This window comes from Onychomys torridus, chromosome 8 (assembly GCF_903995425.1).
Source record: "Onychomys torridus chromosome 8, mOncTor1.1, whole genome shotgun sequence".
NCBI classification, from domain to species: domain Eukaryota; kingdom Metazoa; phylum Chordata; class Mammalia; order Rodentia; family Cricetidae; genus Onychomys; species Onychomys torridus.
In genome coordinates, this window is record NC_050450.1 from 98,149,578 (window position 1) to 98,173,379 (window position 23,802).

General features: G+C 34.3%; 1 protein-coding gene across 2 annotated transcripts in view; it reads right to left on the reverse strand.

The window, feature by feature from the left end:
* The window catches only part of Abca5 (ATP binding cassette subfamily A member 5), a 77,837-nt gene that overhangs the window by 36,248 nt on the left and 17,787 nt on the right, over positions 1-23,802 (reverse strand). For both annotated transcript variants that reach the window (XM_036195552.1, XM_036195553.1), the window contains 13 exons: positions 22,113-22,254; positions 20,899-21,087; positions 19,337-19,484; positions 18,173-18,341; positions 17,423-17,481; positions 10,017-10,127; positions 8,636-8,811; positions 7,930-8,049; positions 6,774-6,912; positions 4,947-5,037; positions 4,630-4,769; positions 2,781-2,900; positions 919-1,120 (listed from right to left, as the gene is read on the reverse strand). In XM_036195552.1, coding sequence (XP_036051445.1) covers positions 919-1,120; positions 2,781-2,900; positions 4,630-4,769; positions 4,947-5,037; positions 6,774-6,912; positions 7,930-8,049; positions 8,636-8,811; positions 10,017-10,127; positions 17,423-17,481; positions 18,173-18,341; positions 19,337-19,484; positions 20,899-21,087; positions 22,113-22,254 — 1,806 coding nt within the window. The remainder of the gene's footprint in view (positions 1-918; positions 1,121-2,780; positions 2,901-4,629; positions 4,770-4,946; positions 5,038-6,773; positions 6,913-7,929; positions 8,050-8,635; positions 8,812-10,016; positions 10,128-17,422; positions 17,482-18,172; positions 18,342-19,336; positions 19,485-20,898; positions 21,088-22,112; positions 22,255-23,802) is intronic.

The window sequence follows — 23,802 nt, forward strand, 5'->3', positions numbered from 1 at the left end:
ATATGCTGACTTAAATAAACATTTTTTTTCAAGACAAATGATATAGAAACAAATCAGATGCTTGACTAGCACTTGTTGGATACTAAATAAATTTGGTCAAAACCTCAAATAACTCCAGAATATTTCAGACATTTATGAATGCTCTTATTATTAAACTTTATTCCTATAATCATTTTGGCTCTAGCAAGGCAGACATGGTATATTAAAGCAGAAAACATAATTTTCCAAGGTCATTATCAGACTGGGGAGCAAGGGTATTAATAACTGAGAGAATAAAATTATATAGAGAATGTTTTAAATCTTAGGTTTACTAGCTATATAGCTTTCTTTATATTTCAGCTTTCTTCATCTAATAAACAGGGATAAAACTTAACTTTCTTGCTGTTTACTAAAAAACAATTATAAAAATTAATGAATGAAAATATAATGAAAAGATATAAATGCAAAACAAAATTTAAATATAATGAAAATAACTCAAAAATTAGACATTAAATAGTATTACTTGTCACTTCATCATTTTAAAGATAAGACCATAGATACCAGTTTAGATAAAAAGAGTATAGGGATTGGCATGGTGGTAAACACCTTTAATGCCAGCAGAGGGATTAAGAGGCAGAGACAGGTGGATTTCTGTTAGGTGAAGGCCAGCCTTGTGTACATAGCGAGTTCCATGCCAGCCAGTGCTACACAATGAGACTCTTGTCTCAATCAACCAATCAATCAATTAATCAATATGAATAAAAAATAAAGTACAATGGGTCTGTGATAAAATTACTGTACCTTTTGATACTGTGAAACTGTCATTTTAATCTTTCAAAAATACAAAGCTGTGTACGTCATTATTTAGAAGTTCAGACAGCAAATCTAATTTGCAACCTCAAAAGGACAAGTTTTCAGAAGAATGATAATTACACTTACACTGAGCGCACTGATTTGCTTTCTCGTTTCAATGTGAGGAAATGAAACTTTGCTATTGTAGACACTTGCTGTTTCCAAAGGCTCATGGTGCTCACTAGAGAAGCTTTTGTTTCAGAAAGAATAAGTAAACTCTGTTCCATTTCATCAAAAGATTTTGAGTCCATTTCTTCCTCCAGTGGCTGTTGTGTAAATACGCTATAATCTACTTGCCAATAAAAGTAAACAAACAAACAAAAATTCTGGAATATTTTTGGAATAGAAAGATTAAAAACTAAGATATGTCAACTTTACAGAATGAATCTGGAAGTGATGTGGGACAAAAGTGGAACTCTTATACACTTTGTCAACACCTATTCAAGTTGAACACATGCTAAGTTTCAATCATGACATTCTCAGCTTGTACTACTTGGCTCCAGCTTCGCTCTTTGCCATACCACACAAGATGCTCTTGGCAAGGTCACTAGTGTCCTCCCCACTACCAAGCTCCTCATTATCCTGTTTCCAAAACTATTTTCTTTCCTCACTTTACTCTGTATGCTATTTGACAATTTAATGTCCACTTTCTCTTTCCCCAAAGACAGCTTTTTCTCAAATTTTCCTTCTCTGTTCTTTAGTGAAGAAAGAAAATTCTAATTGTCAGCCCTTCTCTTGCTCCTTGATTGCTTACCATCAGGGGTTGCCGTTTACACCTCTATATTCTCCCTATCCAAGTGTTCTTACCTATTTCCATAGAACAGTATCTTTGTGACTTCAGAATTTCCATGTCTAGCCCTCACATCTTCACTTAGCTTCAGATACATGTTAAACAATGACACCAAAAATGCATCCTATCTTTACATAACCCTATCCTACTCTCAGGAAGTAGCAAACCTAAATGAGGTTCTCAAAGCAAAAACTTGAGATTGATTCTTGATCCCTCCCTAAGAATCCTCAGCAAATCATTATTGCTAAGATCAATACAACACAAATCCACTTCTTGCAGATTTTACTGCCATCCTAATTCAAACTAAGATTTACATACAACTTTCCTCACTGAACTGCTCTTCTTTCATACTACAGTTATCATTCAATAATTAGAAATATTTTTTTTTCAGTGCTGGACACAAAATCTAGAATCTTCGAGATGCCAGACAAGTGCTCTATAATGGAGCTACCTTTCCAACTAAGAATGTGTTCACTAAAACACAAGTCAGGATTACTAACTTATTCTTTTACTCTAAAACCCTTTGACATTGTACTAAAAAAATTGAAGGAAGCTCTTCTCAGATACTCAGAAGCAAAACATAAACCAGCCCTTGGGGTACTCTCTGACATCAATGTAATATTACTTTCTTCATGGTTCCTGCCATGGTGACCTGTGTTTTCATACTTCAAAGATATCTAATTAATGTCTCAACAAGTGAGAAATAAAAATTTTCTTTATATATTACATTTTATCCTAAAATATTTGCATGTCTTAGCCTGCAGTGGTGGTGCACGCCTTTAATCCCAGCACTCAGGAGGCAGAGGCAAGCAGATCTTTGTGAGTTCAAGGCCAGCCCGGGCTACAGAGTGAGATCCAGGAAAGGCGCAAAGCTACACAGAGAAACCCTGTCTTGGAAAACCAAAATATATATATATTTATATATCTCAGTTCAAATATATTCTCAATGAAGTCCTCCATGACAATAAAACCTTTCAAGAATATCATATCATTTCCTTCATAATTTCTATCACTGTTAACAAATATTTCAGCTACTTATTTACTTCTGTCCTTGGTTGAACAAAGCAACACAAATTTCATAAGGTTGCATAATTTATTTGCTTATAAAATTATTTTTCGTGTCTAATTCACTGACTGGTATTTTTAGTTCTGTTTTTACCTGCTTGGTCAATTTCTGCTTCAACTTCTAGCTTTAAGAACACATCTTCCAATGTTGTCATGGAAACACCATAAGAAATAACACCCAGATTTGAATGAATGTCTAGAGCAGAAAACAAACCTAGAAGAAAGAAAAACACAGGTTGAATGGTATAGAGCTCTCATAAGTCATGCAGAAGGCTTAAGAGGTGGCTCAGCAGTTAAAAGCAAATGTGCTCTTACTGAAGACCCAAGTTCGGTTCCTTGCACCAATGCTGGGATAACCCACAACTCTAGCTCATGGGAGTCTGATGTCTCCGAAAAGCCGATGGCACCTTGATTCACATGCAAATACCCTCTCCTCACACACATAATCTAAAATAAAATTAATAAAGTGGCCTACGACACCACTCAAAAATAATACAAATTAGTTTAAAATACATTCAAAAATGGGTACAAGGCAGGCAGACACAGTAATTGCTGTCTGTGACCTCAGTACTCTAGAGGCTGAGGCAAGAGGACTAGCAAGAAATTAAGAGCAGCTAGAACTACATGGTGAGGTCCAAGCCAGCCTGGACTACAGTGGGAGAGCCTGTCTCAATTAAAAAACAAGAAAAAGAAAGAAAGAAAGAAAGAGAGAAAGTGAAAGAAAGAAAGAGGGAGGGAGGGAAAAAGAGAGGGAAAGAGAAAAAGAAAGAAAGAGAAAGAGAGAGAAAAAGAAAGAAAAAATTAGAATATTATTAAATTTAGTCAGCATAGTGTTACCCAAAGATTTTGGTCTCAGGATACTTTTAACATTATTATAAATTCCAAAGAATGCCAAGAAAATTTTATTTATGGAAAAAAATATCCAATAGTACTTCAGTATGGGGCTGGAAAGATGGCACAGAGGTTAAGAGTACTGGCTGCTCTTCCAGGGGTCCTGAGTTCAATTCCCAGCAACCACATGCTGGCTCACAACCATCTGTAATAAGAGCCAGTGCCCTCTTCTGGCTTGCAGGGATACCCACAGACAGAACACCATATTCATAATAAATAAAAATAAATCATAAAAAAGTTCAGTATGTTATAAATTAAAATTAATAAATATTTTAGAGCACTTAATTGATAATTGTAAATTAAAATAATTACTTTATAATTTATTCTGAAATTAGAAATTGTTAGAAAACATGTACAAAGCCTCACTACACACATATACACCAAAACCAAACAACAACAAAAAACACAGACATATGCATCTTGTCCTCAGGAAACCTACAACAAATTCTGGTTTTTTTGAAATAGGGTCTGCCACTGTAGAACTGGCTAGGTTGCTCTGGGACTTGCTATGCAGACTAGACTGGCCTCATACCTGTGCCATCCTCCGGCTGCCTCTGCCTCCCAAGTGCTAGGATTATAGACGGGCACCACCAGACCAAGCCTTAATTAATTTTTTTCTTTTGTTTTTGTTTTTGGTTTTGTTTTTTGAGACAGGGTTTCTCTGTGTAGCTGTGCACCTTTCTTGGAACTCACTCTGTAGCCCAGGCTGGCCTCAAACTCACAGAGATCCATCAACCTGGCTCTGCCTCCTGAGTGCTGGGATTAAAGGTGGCGTGTGCCACCACCACCTGGCCAATTTTTTTCTTAACAACATAAACATAATTCTCTTTATTTGCATTAAGTATTTAAATTAACAAATTATAGTTACATACTACTTGTAAAAAGACAAAAACAAGAAGCACACACATTAGTATTTAGTATTTCTGGCTCAAAGACTAGATAAAGTAGAAAAACTACAAGTTCTGGCAGCTGGGACTATTACATAGAAAAATAATCAAAAAACCTATTCCCAAAACAAAAGTCCTAGTCAATCAAGAAACTGAAAAGTATACCTGAAAATTTGTCCATGTCTTTGAAAGGCAAGCTATACACAAGCTGTTGGTCATTCTGTTGCAGTAAAGTAGCTGCGGGTATGTGCTGCCTAACCAGTGAAGAAAGTGATTCTGTGGCACAGTATCTGTCAATGTACATGCTAGAGAAAGCCAAAATCATGATTTTTATGATTATTCCATAAACAACCAGCACTAAATTCTGAATGCTTAAATTGTAGCACTAATATAGTTAAGACACAATATAGCAAGCCCTAAAAATAGTAACAACAGGTCAAGCACAAATACAAATAGAATAGTAACAGAAGAACAAGTGTTACCTCAGACGGTAGCCAATTCCCCATTTACTCTTTAGGAAAATTGAAGAACCAACACATTTCAGCATTCCTTGTGATATGACAGCTTTCCTATCTACAAAGTGGAATTCACATTTCAATGGCTAAGTTAATTGGCATACATCCAAGTATTATATCATTAATCATCACAACATTATGAGAAAGACACTGGAATATCATCACCTATTTTTTTCAGATGAGAATATTGACAGAAGACAAATACACATTGTTTAGACATGTTTCACATAGCTACTACCATAATGAAGTCAGGAACTGTACTCAGGCCCCCTAACTCCAGAGTGCATACCCCACATAGCTCAGACTCTTCTTAAAGGAACTTATAATACAGGAGTTTTTATGATTCCTGTATAACCAAATGTACAAAGAAAGGAAACATAATATCAAGAATAAAAACATTAGTTCATTGGATTCTTTTTGATAGAGATACTGCTGAAGAGATGAGTGAACTTATCCATTTATTATACTACACAAGCAACTAGAAAAAGAAGTTATAGTAGTTTAAACTCTCAGACCTTTGTTCTAGGTGTTAAAAAAACAATTCTAACATAAACCTGGACTCTGTGTGTGTGTGTGTACACACACACACACACACACACACACACACACACAAAACTGCACATAAATGGTTAACAGGCTAGTGAAACCTGCTTTAGAATGACCTGCTTATAAAGCTCGCCCTTGACTAGTACCTGGGAATCTGGACAGAGGAAGATTCCTATTAGTGTCAAAAACTCTACACATACACAAATATAGTTTATGCTGAATGCTTATTTTCCTTTAAGGAATCTAGAATCGTTCTGTGTTAGGAAGTCTTGAATTGCTCTGTTAGGAAGAGTAGCTCTATGACCAGTACCCACAGGAATCATGGACACTGAGTCTCTAATAAACTATAAGACAATGTTTCATAAATATGGTATAAGTAAGTTATGAGAAATTAAGGGACTCTGGGAATCTGTGCCTGGCTTCCTCCAGATTGTGCCTCATATGATTTAGCCCTTTGCAAACTTTGCTTCATAGCCTTTTGCTATAATAAATTAATATATAATGAGTATGGTAATATGAAAAATCTTATATGGATTCTTTTGGGAACTCACTGAAACAGGATGATTTGGGAAAGACTGAACACAGAAATATATAATTTTTCATTTTTAAAAATATTTTTGTTTTAGATTGTACAGCATGATATAATTATTTACTCCTTGTGTGTAGCAGGAATCTTAGAGGTACTTAATAATTAAATCAAACCTTGAGCCAGGTATTGGGGTGAATCCTGGAAGGTCAGAGAAGCAGAACACACCACAGCTACCTCACCTCGCCAATTCCTCAGCTGGTCTTATTTCCTCAGATTGGAAGCCTCTGAGTCCTCATCCAGAATGGGTCTCAGCTGAACTGCTGCTAGAAGCCTGAAAGCTTAACCAGCCATACGCTTCTAGTTTCTGGTCTTCATGCCTTATATATCTTTCTCTTTCTGCCATCACTCCCTGGGATTAAAGGCTTGCTTTCTGGGATTAAAGGCATGATTCACCATGCCCGCCTGTTTCTAATGTGGCCTTGAATTCACAAGGATCCAGAGGGATTTTTGCCTCTGGAATGCTAGGATTGAAGGTGTAAGTGCCACCATTTTCTGGCCTCTATGTCTGTCTAGTGGCTGTTCTGCCTCTGACCCCAGATAAATTTATTAGGGTGCACTTTGGGGAAAACAATACTACCACACTTGGGATTTAGCATTTCCATGTTTATCTCTCTTCAGGCTTGTGACCTTATCTTTTAAAAATAGAGCAAAAATCTCACCAGCAAGAATGTCAGCTTCATCCATAAAATGAGTACTGAATACTGTCACTCTGTTAGCTTTTCTGTATTTTAAAAGATTCCAAACAATGTGACGAGAGCAGGGGTCCATTCCTGCTGTTGGTTCATCTAGCAGTAGTATCTGAGTGATCATAGGTATAAAAAAAAAAGTAAGAAAACCAAATATTTAAAATTTATGTGGATACTGGAAATTTTCTCTATTTCAAATTAATATTTTCACCCAAAAATCTATTTTTCACTCTTATATAAAGTTTGTATAAATGTTTAAAATTCTAAGCGAATCTTTTCTGTGGTTACTTATATATAAGACACTGGTATAACAATTGGACAAATGAAGTGGAAAAAATATTAAGTATATATTGAATCTGCATATACAGCAAGTGATTTTTTAGAGGATGTCCTATATCATTTCAAGGTAAGAAAGCATTTTCAGGAGACAGGACACTTATTCTTCCTATTTTTTGAGAACTTTTTAAGACAGACTCTTACTATGTAGTCTAGACTGGCCTTGAACTCATGACTCAGCTTCTTGAGTGCTGGATTACAGGCATGTTCCACCTCGTCTGGCTTCAAATTGTTTTTAATTTAAAAAACATGATAGTGGGTGCTAGCAGAAAGTACAGGTAATAAAAATTCAGAATCCATCCTGATCCCATGCTACAGTAGAAAGGAGGAACACAGTAGGAGAGTGGTTTCCACAGGCTCTCTGTGCTTTTTAAGCTCTCATGAGCTTTTTAACTATGCGTAAGGCAAAGTTGCTTCTGTTTCTACAAGCTAGAGAACAAACACATGTAAAACCAGTGCACCCAGATAGTGGCTAACTTATTATCCCTTTAATTTTTGTCTTGTTTTAACTTTTTAAAAATCTATTTATTATTTTATATGTATGAGTATTTTGCAGGCATGCATGTCTGTGCACTTCATGTATGCCTGGTGTCCCAGAAGCCAGAAAAGTGTATCAGATCCTCCTGGAACTGGAGTGAGAAACAGCTGTGAGTTACTATGTGGGTGCTGGGAAACGAACACAGGTCCCCTGGAAGATCACTTAGTGCTCTTAACTACCGAGGTACATCTCCAGTCCCATAACCTTTTTTATAATTTAAAACTGTCTCATCAGTGAAATTAACACTATATTTACCTTTGGATTCCCAAGAACTGCAATTCCTAAAGACAGCTTTCTTTTTTGGCCCCCACTTAATTTTTTTGCTTGGTTATCTTTGATGGCTTGCATGTCCAAATCCAGTAAAACCTTTTGCACCTGTAAAAATAAAGTGTGAACAATGTCATTTTAACAACCATATAATTTCCATAATAATCAAAATTAGTTTTTATATATCTTAAGTTTTATGTATGTTAAGTTTTGAAATATTATTTTAAGCACCATTTAAGCAGTATAACTTTTAGATTAGTGTTAATATCAACTTTAAAATGTCAGGATGTGCTTAATTCTTATGAATACTATACATAATTTTGGAAATAATAAGTAACAAGTTTTGGGGGGAAGTCTGTTTCAGTTTTGTGCCTTGCTGGGTAATGGGGAAGGGAAAAAGATGAGTCTGAAGGCTCTGCGTGTACTGAGGCAAGGAAAGTGACGTGCAGAAGAGGGGTGAGGGCAGGGCAGATGAGAGAAATGGAGGGAAAAGTAAGGACCTTCCAGGTGAAAAAAGAATTATTCACATGTGCTAAGGTATGTACTCCACATCCATCTAATTCTTCATATTCTCTGTTTTCTGGTCCAAACAGGTTTTATATGTTTAGATTTTCAAGTATATTTATTGTACAATTATTACAAAGTATATTAATTTATAGGAAATACAGTGATGGTTTATATATGGATAACATACTTCTTGTATTATATTGTTGGCTGGGATTCCTTTGATTGAAGCCAAAATTGATAAATTTTCTTCTACTGTCAAAACATCAAAGTTTATATCTAACTGTGGACAAATGCCAATCATTTTTCTTGCTTCAAACATTTCATCTATTTCAGAGACTCTGTGTCCATATATAGAAGCAAACCCTAAAAGCAAAATATTCATATTTACATTAAAGACATTGAGTGTTAAAAAAATTCATGTTTTGATGTAACTAATAATTTACTCATTTTGTTACAACATATATACAAAGCCAGAATTAATATAAATTTATAAGGTATAACATTCTCATTTCAATAGTATTGGTGGTGTGTTTTCACTTATATTTGAAACTCATTTTCCTTCATTTTCAGGCCATATTATATAGTGGAAAGAACAGAAAACTACAAGCTTAATATGAAACATCTATATAACTACAGTGACACTATTTATATTTATGGTTCAGTAAAGACTTCTTTCACCTTCAGATACTATGAGATAATGAAGTAAGATCTACAAATTTTACACAAGCTGGCTGTATGACTTTGAAAATAATCTCTTAAATTCCAGCTTTCTTATTATCTTAAATAAATGATAATATACTCCACTTATGAACAGTTAAATCATGTGATAATGTATGGCGAACTATAACAAAAGTCATATGTCTAAAGTATAAGATATTACAACTAATGTCAGAGAACATCGCAAATAAAAACAAAGAACAGGTCACACTAATTTCGAGGATCAAATCTCATTCACAAAATTGAAATGCAGATTCAATATTATCTGGCCCCTTTATGATAAAATTTACTACACTGACAATATAGTAATTGCAGAAACATGAGAATTTCACACAGAGTTTACACCTATAAAACAATCCCAGATCTAGATTATACCTTTGAGGTACTGCTCCTAAAATTTTATTTTAGAAAATAGTGTTGATATCATTGTTTCCCTCATCTGCATATTGAGATTTTTCTGGGTTTTTTCCAATGTCAATTTAATTTCCATGTAGTTACTTACTGAATTATTTTCTCATGTAAATAAGGAATAAGGACCTATACACATATAAATATGTGATGGAAATATGTATATTAAGTAAATAAAAAATAAAGTACATCAAAATAAGTAGTTAAAAATTTAGATTTTTTTGTACTTTATTAAATATCATGGGACCAATTTTTATTGAAAAAAATACTGTATTCAGTGAAAAAACTTCTTCATAGATGTAGAAACAGCTATTCAAAATCACTGACACAAATCATCTAGTATACATGTAAAGAGACAAATAATTGCTACATACTGTGACTCCTTCATTAATAATGCCCACACAATTTTAAGATTTTTTTTCTCTAAGTGAGAAAACTCTTACCATCAGAAGGTGGGCACAATCCACAAAGAATATTCATCAGTGTACTTTTTCCTGTTCCACTATGGCCCAGTAATGCAGTAATTTGACCTTCATATATGTCAAATGACAAGTCTAGTTCAGGGAAAAAAAGAAGGTTCAAATGTGTGTTTTATTTCTGTTCAGCTATATATGGTAATTCATAATTCCAAGCAATCTTAAGGAAGACAAATTTCAATATATAAAGTTAACAACATAGTTTATGCAGGTTAAATAGAATCAACATGGTCAGTGGTTTAAATAACAGGAAATGTAAATAAAATGCTATTAATTTGTTCTGATGCTGAGATTTAAGGTATACACAAAGTATTTGAAGGTTTTCTGTGTACTGAATTTTAAAATTTATGAAGGAAATTAAAAGAAAAAATTATCTCACAAAGGTATCTGTTAAAAAAAGACATGTTAAATACAATGGAAACAAAAAGAACAAAACAAGGAGTTGATACCAGAAGCACAGGAATAGCTAAGAGAATACGTAAAAGGTTAAATTTGTACAATTTTTCTTATTTTCATTTTATGTGCACAGATGTTTTGCCTGCATGTGTCAGATCCCTTGGAAGGGTAGTTACAGACAATTGTGAACTGCCATGTAGGTGCTGGGAATTGGACTCAGGTCCTCTGGAAACAAAGCCAGTGTTCCTAACTACTAAGCCATCTATCTCTCCAGCCCCTAAGGGTTCAATTTAATAAATTATGTACAACTAGATGAATATATAATCAACTGAAGGAGGACAGATAAGAACAACTCAAATGACAAAGCAGGAATGAACTAGTCAAGAAACAACCCTAAGACTGAAAGAAAGAAAGCTCCTGGTAGGAAGCCTCACTGTTCACTCAGCCATGCAAGGCTGACTGACTGATTAGAACTTCCATGATCCGGAGAGGTTGAAATGTTGCAGGTCCAGAGCCTAATTATGATTTATCTTGGGGTACTGTGAGCCCCTATAATAGCCATTCCTTCTCCACACCTGTGTTTGACCTAGTGTCCCTGTAACTAACAGGGACAATCCTTTGAAATATATTACTAGGCAACTAGCTTCCACTAACGAAAAAGCTAAGAGTATGTCAGCTAGCACTTGAGGCCTATATCAGTCCACCACCCTGCTTTCTACTTGAAAATAGAAACATTGCTGAGTTTGTGTGCTTTGTTAGTACCCTGGAAGATGAAATTTGGAGTAATCTAAATCTGTGTTCCTGGGCCAGAGTCACTCATATTTGACTCCAGAATAAACTCTCCTAATCCTCTGAGTAAGAGCTGTGTTTCTGCATCCACAGCTGAAATGTAAAAGAAGAGGGAGAGGGAGGTCTCATATCCCAAGTCAGTTAGCCCAGGCTAATGATGGAAGTGAATTAGTTGTGGTGGAGCACCTAGGTGGCAAAGAGAGGAGGAATCAAGAGTTCAAGACAATACTAGACTGTATAGCAAAACCTTGTTTCTTAAAAAACAAACAAATTAAAACTGTGGGGTTTTAAAAGAATAATATAGGAAATGATTCAGTAAGAAACTTCAAACAAAATCATGAATATAATTACCTCGGAGGAGCTCAAATATACCAATAATCTGTGCACACATACATGTGCACACACACCTATGTCAACTAAAAATAGTTCAGTAAAGTATATATTTCCTATATGCTCATTAATTCACATCATGAGTATTTGTAATTTTAATTATCTCACTGTGATTTTAATTTATGTTGCCTTAATGAGTAATATTTAACATAATTTCATGTGCTGTTTTTCCTCCCCACTGGTAAAACATGTTTAAATAGTTTATCCATTTATTACATGGCCTCCTAGGTAGCTGTCAACTGGACACATCCCCAAGTTTTTGAGTCTCATTTGATAGACTGCTTCCCTCATGCTGGCCTATGGGCATGTCTGTGGGACTTGTTCTTGATGATTGGCATGGCAGGGCCCAGCCCACAGTTGGCAGTGCCACTTCTGGGCAGACAGTCCTGGGTTAAGTAAGAAAGCTGAACCAGGAAAAGCAAGCCTGTATGCAGTGTACCTCCATGGTTTCAGCTTTGCTCCTGCCCTAACTTCCTTCAATGATAGACTGAAGTGTAAGATGAAATAAAACCTTTCTTCTCCAAGTTGATTTTGCTCATTATGTTATCACAACAACAAGAAACAAACTACAACACATAGGCTGTTGTGCTGTGGGATATCTTTCTGTATGCTGTGAGTCTATGTTGCTCCCATTGGTTAACAAATGAAGCTGCATTGGCCTATGGCGAGGCAGAATAAGGTTAGGTGGTACATTCAAACTGAAGATAGAGACAAAGAAGGGTGGAGTCAGGAGAGACACCAGCCCACCACCTAAGGAATAACAAGATGTCAGCAGACCAGTAACCTATAGATCAACAGAAATGGGTTAATTTAAGATGAAAGAGCTAAGCTAGCAGAAGCCTGAGCCATAGGCCATTCAGTTTGTAATTAATATTTACAACATCTGTGTGTTTACTTGGGACTGAGTAGCTGTGGGACCGGGTGGGACACAGGAAAACTTTCAGCTACATCTTCTGTTCCATTGAGAGGCAAGAATTTCCACCTTTAAACCTGAGAAAGCTTTAAAAAAGGGTTCTAAAATAGAGCCATGAGCAGCTTCCTAGTTTGTGTCTCTCATGTGAGCTGCGGCACAGAGATGCTGCAGCATTTGAACTTGAGCACAGCATTGCGAATTCCCACCACCATATACTGAGGTGTGGCTGTGTGGTAGGTTTAGCTTTTGCTAGTACAAACAAACAAACAAACAAAAGGTTTCTGGGCTACAAGCTACTTGATGGAGGCATAGACCCACTGCTTCCCAGAGTTAGTGGTGAGCATGGCTCCCACAGCTGGCAGTAAATGGACCTCTTCCATGTGGGAAACCTAATGAGGCAGAGTCAGCCAAAGCTGCTATGCAGCTTAGCAATGTAAAATCTCTCCTGGTCAGAAAAGGATTATAGATACACAGTAAGACAGATACAGATGGAATAAACCTCTAAACAGTTTAGAGTGTGTGTGAAAATGTACATAGACTTGGAAAAGAGAGGAAAATGAGTATAGGCAGTTATATAAAAAAATACGTAAATAGTTTTAAAAAATAGAGAGAAACAAAAGTAATATAAAAGAAATAGCCATGTAGATAGAATATACACAGAGAGCTGGATTATGTATATTGTGTTTTCTTTAAATTTTTTGACTGTTAATGAGCTAAATGCAGAAATACATTTGATTGTAAAGGTGGCTAAGATATAGATAGATAGATAGATAGATAGATAGATAGATAGATAGATTTTTTTTTAAAGGTATCTTGACTTCAAAGTTTGGATCTAATGATATGTTGTTGCTTTAGAAAGGTGGCTCTGCTTTTGTTTCCACAGGAAACAAGTGGCTGTGGATTTGTTCCAGGTTAAGATGTATCAGATTTGATCAAGTGAGACCTCCTGAACCTTGACAGATGGTATCTATCAACAAATGTTATAGCTGGTCTTCCCAGGATTTGACCAGTATCTCGAATTTTCTCAGGATCCCCATAAGATTGCTAACACCCCCAATCAGCAGGAAGTAGTATGAAAAGCTATACCCAAATTCCCAAAATATACTTTATAAATGTTTATTTTTATTTAAAGGAGGTTGATTACAAATGCAATCTCTTTGTAGAGAAGAAAAGGGAATATAGATATGATAGGATGAAAGGGTAGATTATTGAATCTACTTTTTAAAGAGCAACAACTTGTTTGAAATGTTTAACATTGCTATGGATTTTCGTATATTGATACAAATTTAAAGTTAATGTCATTATACTGTATATATTTCTACTCTTGTTTAAAGTATTATGTTTATGCAACTCATTTAAAATTGTAATGTATAATTAAGAAATACACATTAATAATTACTCACCTATGATAAACTTATAGTCATGTTAGTTTTCTAGGTATTCATAGATATATTTCAATTAGATAGGTAACCTTCAAATACTTCAAAGACCTACAGAATACGGCATTTAAAATGTTTTAAAAACTTAGACTTTTATGGACAATGAGACACATCTGCTCCTGGCAGCACCAATTTACTTCAAAGAGGATGATGGGCATCAAAGACACTCCATATGGAGTTTATCGTCTTCTTGGAAAACTGGCCATTTTGGGCAAGAAACTGCTCTTTCCTGGAATGCTTGATAGTATATTGTATAAATTGGACATGCAGGACTCATGGGAAAGTGACCACTAAACATTGCCCAAACAAGGTGAGATGGTCCTTCAGGTTCCTACTTCACAAAAGATACTGCCAGACATTCTGCAGGACACAGAGGAAAGTGACTGATGAATTTTGCCAATAGGTGAGACAATCCTTCAAATTTTCTGCTTCACAAAAAAGTCTGCCAGAGACTCTAGGCCTGCAGGCTGAAGATAAATGCCTCGATGTTGCAGAGGAACTTTGGGTGACTGTCCAGACAGCCAGATGTCTCTGTCATTTCTAAAATTTTGGAAGTTGCTTATAATGCACTTCCTGTTTACTTAGGGAATATTATATCCTTCTGGGATCTTTGATGGAGTTGAAGACTAGAGTGTTATAGTTTTCCTTAGTCATCATAAAAGATAAATTAGGTATAAATCTTTAGACTCACAAAAATAGGGGATGATAAAATATTTTCTAATTTTGCCAAATACAAATAGACTAACTAGTGTAACTATAATTACTGCTTGATAATTATGGTATGTGTAATTTCACTATGTTAAAGTTAAAATCTTCCCTTTTGATTAGTCAGAAAAGAGGAAGTATTGTGGAATATCTTTCAGTATGCTGTGAATATGTGTTGCTCCCATTGGTTAATGAATAAAGCTGCATTGGCCTATGGCAAAATGGGTTATAGCCAGGCAGGAAATCCAAGCAAAGATATATAGAGAGGAGAAATGTGGAGTTGGGGTAGATGCTGCAAGCTGCCACCCTGAGAAATAAGATGTGAGAGAACAGGTGATGCCATGAAGCCATGTGGCAAAACATAGATTAATAGGAATGAGTTGATTTAAATTGTAAGAGCTAGCTAGCAAAAAGCCTGAGCTATAGGCCATACAGTTTGTAATTAATATAAGACACTGTGTGTTTACTTGGGACAGAGCGATTGCAGGACCCAGTGGGAGACAGGAAAACTTCCAACTACACTGTTGTTTTCTTATTTTTGAATTTTGAGGCACTTTTAAATATTCTAGATAAAAGTGCTTTGTTGGACATAGAATTTACAAACCTTTCTTCCAATCTATTACTTTTTTCATTTCCTTAGCAGTATCTTACAAAGAGCAGAAGACTTTTTCAATCGAGTACAGTTTGTGCTTTTGGAGCCATACCTATAAAACTTCTGTTTAACCAAGTTTCAAAATATTTCTCCTAGCTTTAATTCTTTAAGTTTTATTGTCATAAGTTTTGTATTTGGTTGTATGAGCCAATTTCCACTGGGTTTTGTATACAGTGCTCAACAGGGATTACAGTTCATATTTTTCTAGTTTTGTTTTAAACTTTATTGAAAATTTAATTCTTATAAAAATTTAAGTAATATTTCAGTTGTAGCTGGAGGTTTTCTGTGTCCCAGCTGTCCGGCGGTCGGGACAAATCTCTCCCATTCATGTCCCCCAAGTAAGCACACAGAGGCTTATATTAATTATAACTACTTCACCATTAGCTCAGGCTTATTACTGACTAGCTCTTACACTTAAATTAACCCATAATTCTTATTTATGTTTAGCCACGTGGCTTGGTACCTTTTCTCAATTCTGCCTTGTCATCTTGCTTCCTCTGTGTCTGGCTGGCAACTCTTGACTCAGCCTTCCTCTACCCAGCATTCTTCTCTTCTGTTGGCCCCGCCTACACTACCTGCCTGGGTACTGGCCAATCAGTGTTTTATTAAACCAGTGTACAAGGGCATTATCCCATAGCATTCTGTGTTCTCTATTTCACTGATTTTTCTATTTCTTTTATGCCAAGAAAAAAAGTTGTGATTACTATAATCTTGAAACAAGGTAATGATAAACTCCAAATTTGTTGTTGTTGCTCACATTTGTTTGGGGAATTCTAAGTCATTTAATTTATACATAATTTTTAGAATCCACTTTTCAAAATGAGTCTAATAGAATTTTGACTGAGTATTAATCTATAGAATCTATTAATTCTATAAAATAGAATTCACAATTACACATTCATTCTTCCAACCCTTAAACATGGTGTTTCTGTCTAGATGTTAAAGCTTTGTCAGGAATGTTCTGTACTTTTTAAGATATAAGTCGTCTACATTTTTCTCAGATTTATCTATAAATGCATAATATTTTTTATGCTACAGTGAATACTGCTTTTTACTTTACTTTTCAATTATTTGGTGAGGGGATGCAGACATATAACTGATTATGTGTGTGTGTGTGTGTGTGTGTGTGTGTGTGTGTGTATACACACACACACACACACACACACACAATTTATCTTGTATCTTGTCACCCTTCTAAGCACATTTTTAGTTTTACTATATTTATTACAGAGATTGATCATTTCATCTGAAAGTAAGTTGATTTCATTGGTTCCTTTACAACCTGGGTATCGTTTGTTTCTTTCCCTTGCTTCTTGGTACTGGCAGTAACTTCCAGTTGAATAACTCATATTGGAGGCTATAGCTAACCTTTAATGTTAAGTAAAACAACTAAAGAATCATTTAGCATTAATAGCACTGCAGCTAGAAATGATAGACTCATATATTGGGCCTAATTTAAATTAAGAATTTACTTACGTTCATCAAAACACACTGTTCAGAACCAAAAGGCATGCTTCACATTAGAATAGGATATCTGAATACCTTTATCTAACACAAACCATGAACCTAAAATATTAAAAAATGAAAAACTTTAAGGTTCTTTAGAAAAAAGAACATTCAAATGCCCAATGAAGGAATGATAAGGAGCATTATGTATTGGGCCAATGTAAAATAAAACCATAGTAATATACCACTGTACCCTACCAGAGTAAAGTAACATAGATTAAAAATGTCATTGTATGTGTATTTTACTGATCCTGGAAGATATTGACATATTGCTAAATGTACCCAATTCTCAAGATAGTTTATCACAACAAACAGAATCTTAAAAAGAGGTAACTAATATAAATACATGTACACAATAATAAAGTATAAAAGAACAGAATATAAACTGGTTCAAATTGTTAAGTATTCTCATTTTAACAGATACCACTTTCTGGCTTTATTAACTTCCATGTTGTAAGTTTTACTATCAACATTAGTCACATAAAGTATCTATAATGGCAAGAAAGAAAATCCTAACAGGTAAGTTTAAACTTCTCCATTTGTACTAAAATGCAATGGACTAAATTCTGGAAAGGCTACTTACTTCTCAAAGCCTCCACATTTTCATTTTTTTTTCTATAGGCCTTCTGAATACCACTTATTCTGAAAAACACAGATTTATATTAGAAATATACACAAAAATTTATGATTACATGTGTTTACACATATGATATTTTTATCCAAGCTGTCTTAATTGCTTTAAGATGTACCTTTTAAATTCTGAACTAGATATACATCTCTAGCAATATAAGACACACTCCACACTATTTAAGACAGTGATGTGCACATGTACCTCAAGTAACAGATATTCAAATTTGGGGGAAAAAAATGGATGGGTGGAACTAGAGGGTATTTTGTAATCACACGTTCAAAACAAGAATAATTTTGCATTATTGTACAAAAAAATGGAGGAGAAAAGAAAAGGCTGAAATATTTAATAGGAAAAAATAATAAACCACCTTCCTGCTAAAACAAAAAAACGAAAGACAAGTGACATTAAGGACATAATTATATAAGACGCTACAAAAATACACTGCTGCTCTGCATTTTTTGCATCATTCAATCATTTTCATGCTCAGACAACTTCTAAGCAAAGTACTTGTTTCAATTTATAGATTATTTTCATTTTTCATTAAAGGAGATATAAACTAGATGTCATTTCATGTCAGCAATATCAAACCACCTAGAAATGTGAATTTTCCCATTCCATATCTTTTATCATAGTATAACATACGATTTAAATGTTACAATTTCCATCAACAGTTCTACCTATACTTCCAAAAATGAATCATACCTTATAGCTTCTTTTCCTATAAATTCTGAAGAAACAGGCTCAACAATTTCACTAAGACTAATACTCCCATTAACATTGCCCTCTGATAGCTCCTTATAATTTCTTTTGGTTTTTGACCAATACGATGGTTTTAGAAAGTATAAAGATGATCTCCTTAAGCCAAATTCTCCTAAAAATAGAAATTGAAAACCGAGTTATAAGGAATTCTTTCTGAAAGAATTTTTACAATCACAGATCGTAAATAACCTTATTTTCTTAATTTTGATTTTGAAAGTCACATTAGATGGGTGTGGTAGCACACACATTGAATCCTAGCACTTGGGAGGCAGAGACAGACAGATTCTGAAGTTAAAGCTAGCAGAAACTACATAGTAAGTTCCAGCCCAGAAAAATTTATAGAGTAAGACCTTGTCTCAAAAAAAAAAAAAAAAAATTAGTAGTAATTAATTAAATAAAGTCATATTAACTGGTATTTACCATATTAGACAGACCTGGAATACAAAAACATGTAATGAAGAACTCAAGAACACATGGTAAATGATGAAGGGTGACATGGTCAGCCCTGAAATCATATAGAAACATCACTAAAGGTACTCAGTGGGTTATATTTACATATTTATGCATTTAGATAGATATTTAGATAGACAGACAGAAAGACAGATAGATGTAACTACAACAAAAAAAGGGGCCATGAATTTGAGGGGGCAGGGACATGAAAAGAGTTGGAGGGAGTAAAGTGAAAGGGACATGATGAAATTATATTTTAATTTTTAAAAATGAAATTAAATTTTTAAAAGGTGAAGAAAAGTGTTTGGAGTTACAAGATTGTAGTGTTTCATAGTTTTGGATTTTAATGGGTTAAATAAAATAGTTTAAAAAGATAAACATAATAAAGGATTGAATTGTGAAGTTCAACTAGCCTTTCAAAACAAACATTTCTCTTTTCACACAATCTCCTTATGTTCACTAGTGGCTGCTGTATACACAACATAATATATATTGTGAATATACATATGTACACACACACACACACACACACATATTACTTAAAAGCAAATTAAACCACCAAAGACTTAATGTACTCTGACTAGGAGGGGAAAAAAGTTAAACTGACCCTATATGAGCAAAATTCCTTTTGAATCTTTACAGTAACCAAGCACATACCTGGAATGACTTGATCAAGATAAACAGCCAGGAGGACATAGAATACACTATCAAGGGCCAGCATGACAATAGTAATGATTAGAGGATAGGGGCCTTCAGTCAAATTAGAAAATAAGGCACCTTTATTAAAATCTTCTAAATGCATGACCTGAAAACAAAAACACCAACTTTATTAATAAAGATGATTAAAACAAAGCTAACACTATTAAGCATCATTTGTTTTATCAGAGTGACATTAACAAAACTATGTAAAAAGTAATTAGTAACAAGCTATTACAAGGAAAATAGTAAGGACCACCGAGAGAGAGAGAGAGAGAGAGAGAGAGAGAGAGAGAGAGAGAGAGAGAGAGAGAGAGAGAGAACATTAAATGATTCATTTAATCATGGTTTCCATCCTGTGTAAGTTTTTTTGTTTTTTGAGACAGGGTCTCTCTATGTAGACTGGGCTGACCTTGAACTCAGAGACCTGCTTGCCTCTGCCTCCTGATTAAAGGATTTAAAGGCATGCTTCGATTAAAGGACTGTACCACCATGCCCATCTTTTAATTATTTTTTCCCAGTTTGCTTCTTAAGCTTTATGCAACAGTACAGTCTCAAAGTGTGTAACAACTCTTAAGTTTCAAGTAATTAAATCAACTGATTAATATATTTATAAATAATCTACTGCAATGTTACCTCATAAAACATCTCTATATAACATCAAACATAAATCACATATAATAACTGAGTTTACATTCTACTCTATAAATAGCTCCTTATGAGATTTTTTTCATTTGATTCTGACTATATATGTAAGAAAAATAAAAAACCAAATTTATAATATAAGTATCCTCAATTTAAACTTTTTTATGTATACAGGTGTTTTGCCTGCATGTGTGTGTGGGCACTAGGTGTGTGCCTGGTGCCATGGGAGCAAAAGAAAGCATCAGATTCCTGTAACTAGAATTATAGCCACTTGAAAGCCACCATGGGGGTGATAGGAATTGGACTTTGAACCTCTGGAAAAGTAGCTAGTTCTCTTAACCACTAAGATATTTCTCCTTCCCCTAATTCTAAATATTATTTAGATGAATGACAATTCCATGGCTCCTAGACTAATAAAACCTACCCTACACACTTAACATATTTTATTATTTTACTCGTGATAACTTTGTTCTATGTCATACACAATTTTCTGCTCAGCATTTTCTGAAATAAATTTAAGCGTTTACAATAGAGCAATGAAGATTATTTGGAACTCAACCAATGACTTCTAATAAACTGAGTTATTACACTGAAACAGAGTTATGAGATGCACTAAAGCAAAAACTGAAGAACTTGTAAGCAAGATATTTAACTGAAAACTTAAAATTGGAGACATTATAAGTGACAGTAAATATAAGGTATACTCTAGTATATTTCTTTCTGATGAAATTTAACAGTTTTCTTCCATTTCTTTCTCAAGAAATGTTAGTGTTGTTTGTTTACAAACAAAAGGTGCTATTAGTGGTAGGACAAGACACTGCAACCAACCAGCAAGCAGAGAAACTACTTGGCGAATGAAAGATGAATGTATTACCTACCTGGGCAATACCAATCAGAAAGGTACACTGACAGAAAGGGCTGAAGAGCCACACTAGCGATTTGGGGAAACTTTCCATGAGAACTATCAAAAGGCCAACAAATCCAAGTGCCACAGTGACAAAAAACTCAACTACTCCCACGTGTTTTGATTTTTTAAACAGAGGTGTCAGCATTAAAGCAAAAAACACCTAAAAAGCATAAATGTTAAGGTTAATGTATAATTCATATACACTGACAGAAAAGCAAATTAACTTTTTTGTGAAAGAAAGCTGCATTCATGAGAAACTATAGCTGTTAAAATATAATTTCTAAATGCTACAGGAAGAAGCTTTGTTCTTACAGAAATAGAGATACACATTTAAAAATTTTAAACTGACAAATATTAATGCCTTTATTTATCTGTATAATAGGGAAACATAGGCACATTTCTACAATGGAGTCCATAAGGAGCCATGCCCCAGGGACCCACCTGTTTCTATCCCCTCACCTTCCCAATCCTCAACCCCCATACTAGGGTTTCAGATACATTTATGTGGGTGCTAGAGATCTAACTCAGGTCCTTACCTTCATCAGGCAAGCACTTTACCTACTGGGTCATCACCCAAGTCCCCAGTAAGCTTTTAAACAAAGAATCTATGTTTTAAACTGAGTGTTGAAAATGATATATTAGGTCATTATACTAGAAATAGGAGTTATTTATAATTAATTATTTTGAAGAATGGAAATGATAGTAAAAGTATTTAACAATACACAAACAGGCACATAAGTCAATCATAATGAAAACTGGAATCATTTAAAACAATGGTCAGTCATTATAGTCATCAGTTAGCATACCAAATGACTATCAAGACTGCTAAAGAACTACATTTTTTTTTAAAAGCCTTTAAAACTAATTGTCCTAGAGCATGAACTAATTTGAAAAAGTCAAAGCTTCATAAAAGAGGGAAAAAATAGAGCAGTGTGCAATCTTCCACCAACTATACAAAGACAATAACAGAACTATATGTAAAATATAATATACCAAAAACAAGTTAGATTTAAACATGAGATTATAATTTTTCTAAAAGCATTATTATACAATACTACATCATGTACTATTTAGTTATTTATCTGTAACTTAGTAAAAATATCTTTATGGAAAACTAAGTTAATCAATGAAAAGATCATAACTGCGTTACAAAGATACTTTGATATTTCTAGTTAAAATACTCACAGATGATAATCCATATAGGAAGAAGAGTAGAAAAATCACAACACTGCTACTCTGAGGGAACAAGGAAGAAGCTGTTGCAATGACTGCCATAAGAAGTGACATAAGGAAAATGAAACTTGTATACAGAAGAACCCAGGAGAGCCTACAATGGAAGCACAAACATGTTTATAGTCAAATGAACACACTTCAGCAGTGAAAAAAATCACTTTAAACTTCAAATTTGTTTTAGCCATTTTATTCTTTAAATGAATTATTTGCATGTGTTCATGTACTGAAAATTAATATTGTTAAATAACCAAGAATAAAGTATTAGTCAAGTCACAGGTGAATGTGACTGATATAGAGATAAAATGCTATCTCTCAGCATCAAAAAATTTTAAAATGTAATAGCAATTCATGATTAAAGCTAATACTCTCAAAATCCAAAAGAGCACCAGCATCTCTGATTCTCTTAAACTGTAAAAGTTTAGTAAGTCAATATAATTGTTTTCTTTATGAAATGAACTATAATTAAACCCTGAACCTTTGGTTATCAAAAACACAAAAGTCCTTACCATTAATGACATAATTACCACACTCACACCCATGTGAGCTGCTGATTAATAAGATCAAACTAGAGTCACTATTTTTACTCAAGAATTTCCTCAAATCAGAGCTCAATGGAATTATTATAGTATTTAATTTCACATTTTATTTCTTTTCCCATTAGCATTGAAGAAAAATCATTTTAAAGAAAACTTCAAATTTAAGCATTTATTTGACTTAATACATACTTATCACTTAGAGCTAAATTCATCTAGCAATTTCAATACAAAAATAATAATCCAGGGTTGGGGATTTAGCTCAGTGGTAGAGCACTTGCCTAGCAAGCGCAAGGCCCTGGGTTCGATCCTCATCTCTGGAAAATAATAATGAAAATAATAATAATAATAATAATAATAATAATAATAATAATCCATTGCTTCTTAAAAGACATTTCTAGAACATTAAAAAAAAAAAAGTTAGGCATGGTCACACACCTTTAATTCCAGCACTCAGGAGGCAGAGGAAGGAAGACCCCTGTGAGTTCAAGGCCACGCTGGTCTACCTAGGAAGTTCCAAGACAGCCAGAGTTACTTGGAGACCTCTTTCAAAATAACAGTATGGTGCTGGAGAGATGGCTCAATGGTTAAGACCGCTTGCTGCTCGTGCAGAGGACCTGGATTTGATTCCTAGGACTGACACAGGGGCTAAGAACCATCTGTAATTCCAGTTCCAGAGAATCCAATACTCTCTTCTGGCTTCTGCAAGCACTGTACACACATGGTGCACAGACATACATGCAGGCAAAATACTAATATATACAAAATTAAGATAAAACTTAAAAAGTAAAGAAAATGTTAAGACATAATAAAAGTTTTATAATTAATACGTTCCTCATCTTACTGAAGTTTTCAAGTGGGAAAAAGAGTTCTGGAACTATATGTGCAAACCCTGATCTTTTAAACTAAATTTTCAGTGTTATGTATATGCTGTGACATTAGGGAAGGATATTAATAGTCAACTTTTCATTTTTAGAGATTTCATATCTTCAGTGCAATGATGCGATGAAATACATGGTACATGGCTCATGGGTTCAAACAGAATGTGAGATAAAATTTAAATGTATTGTCAACACAAACTTCCCACATTGTTCTTCCCTTACAGTAAA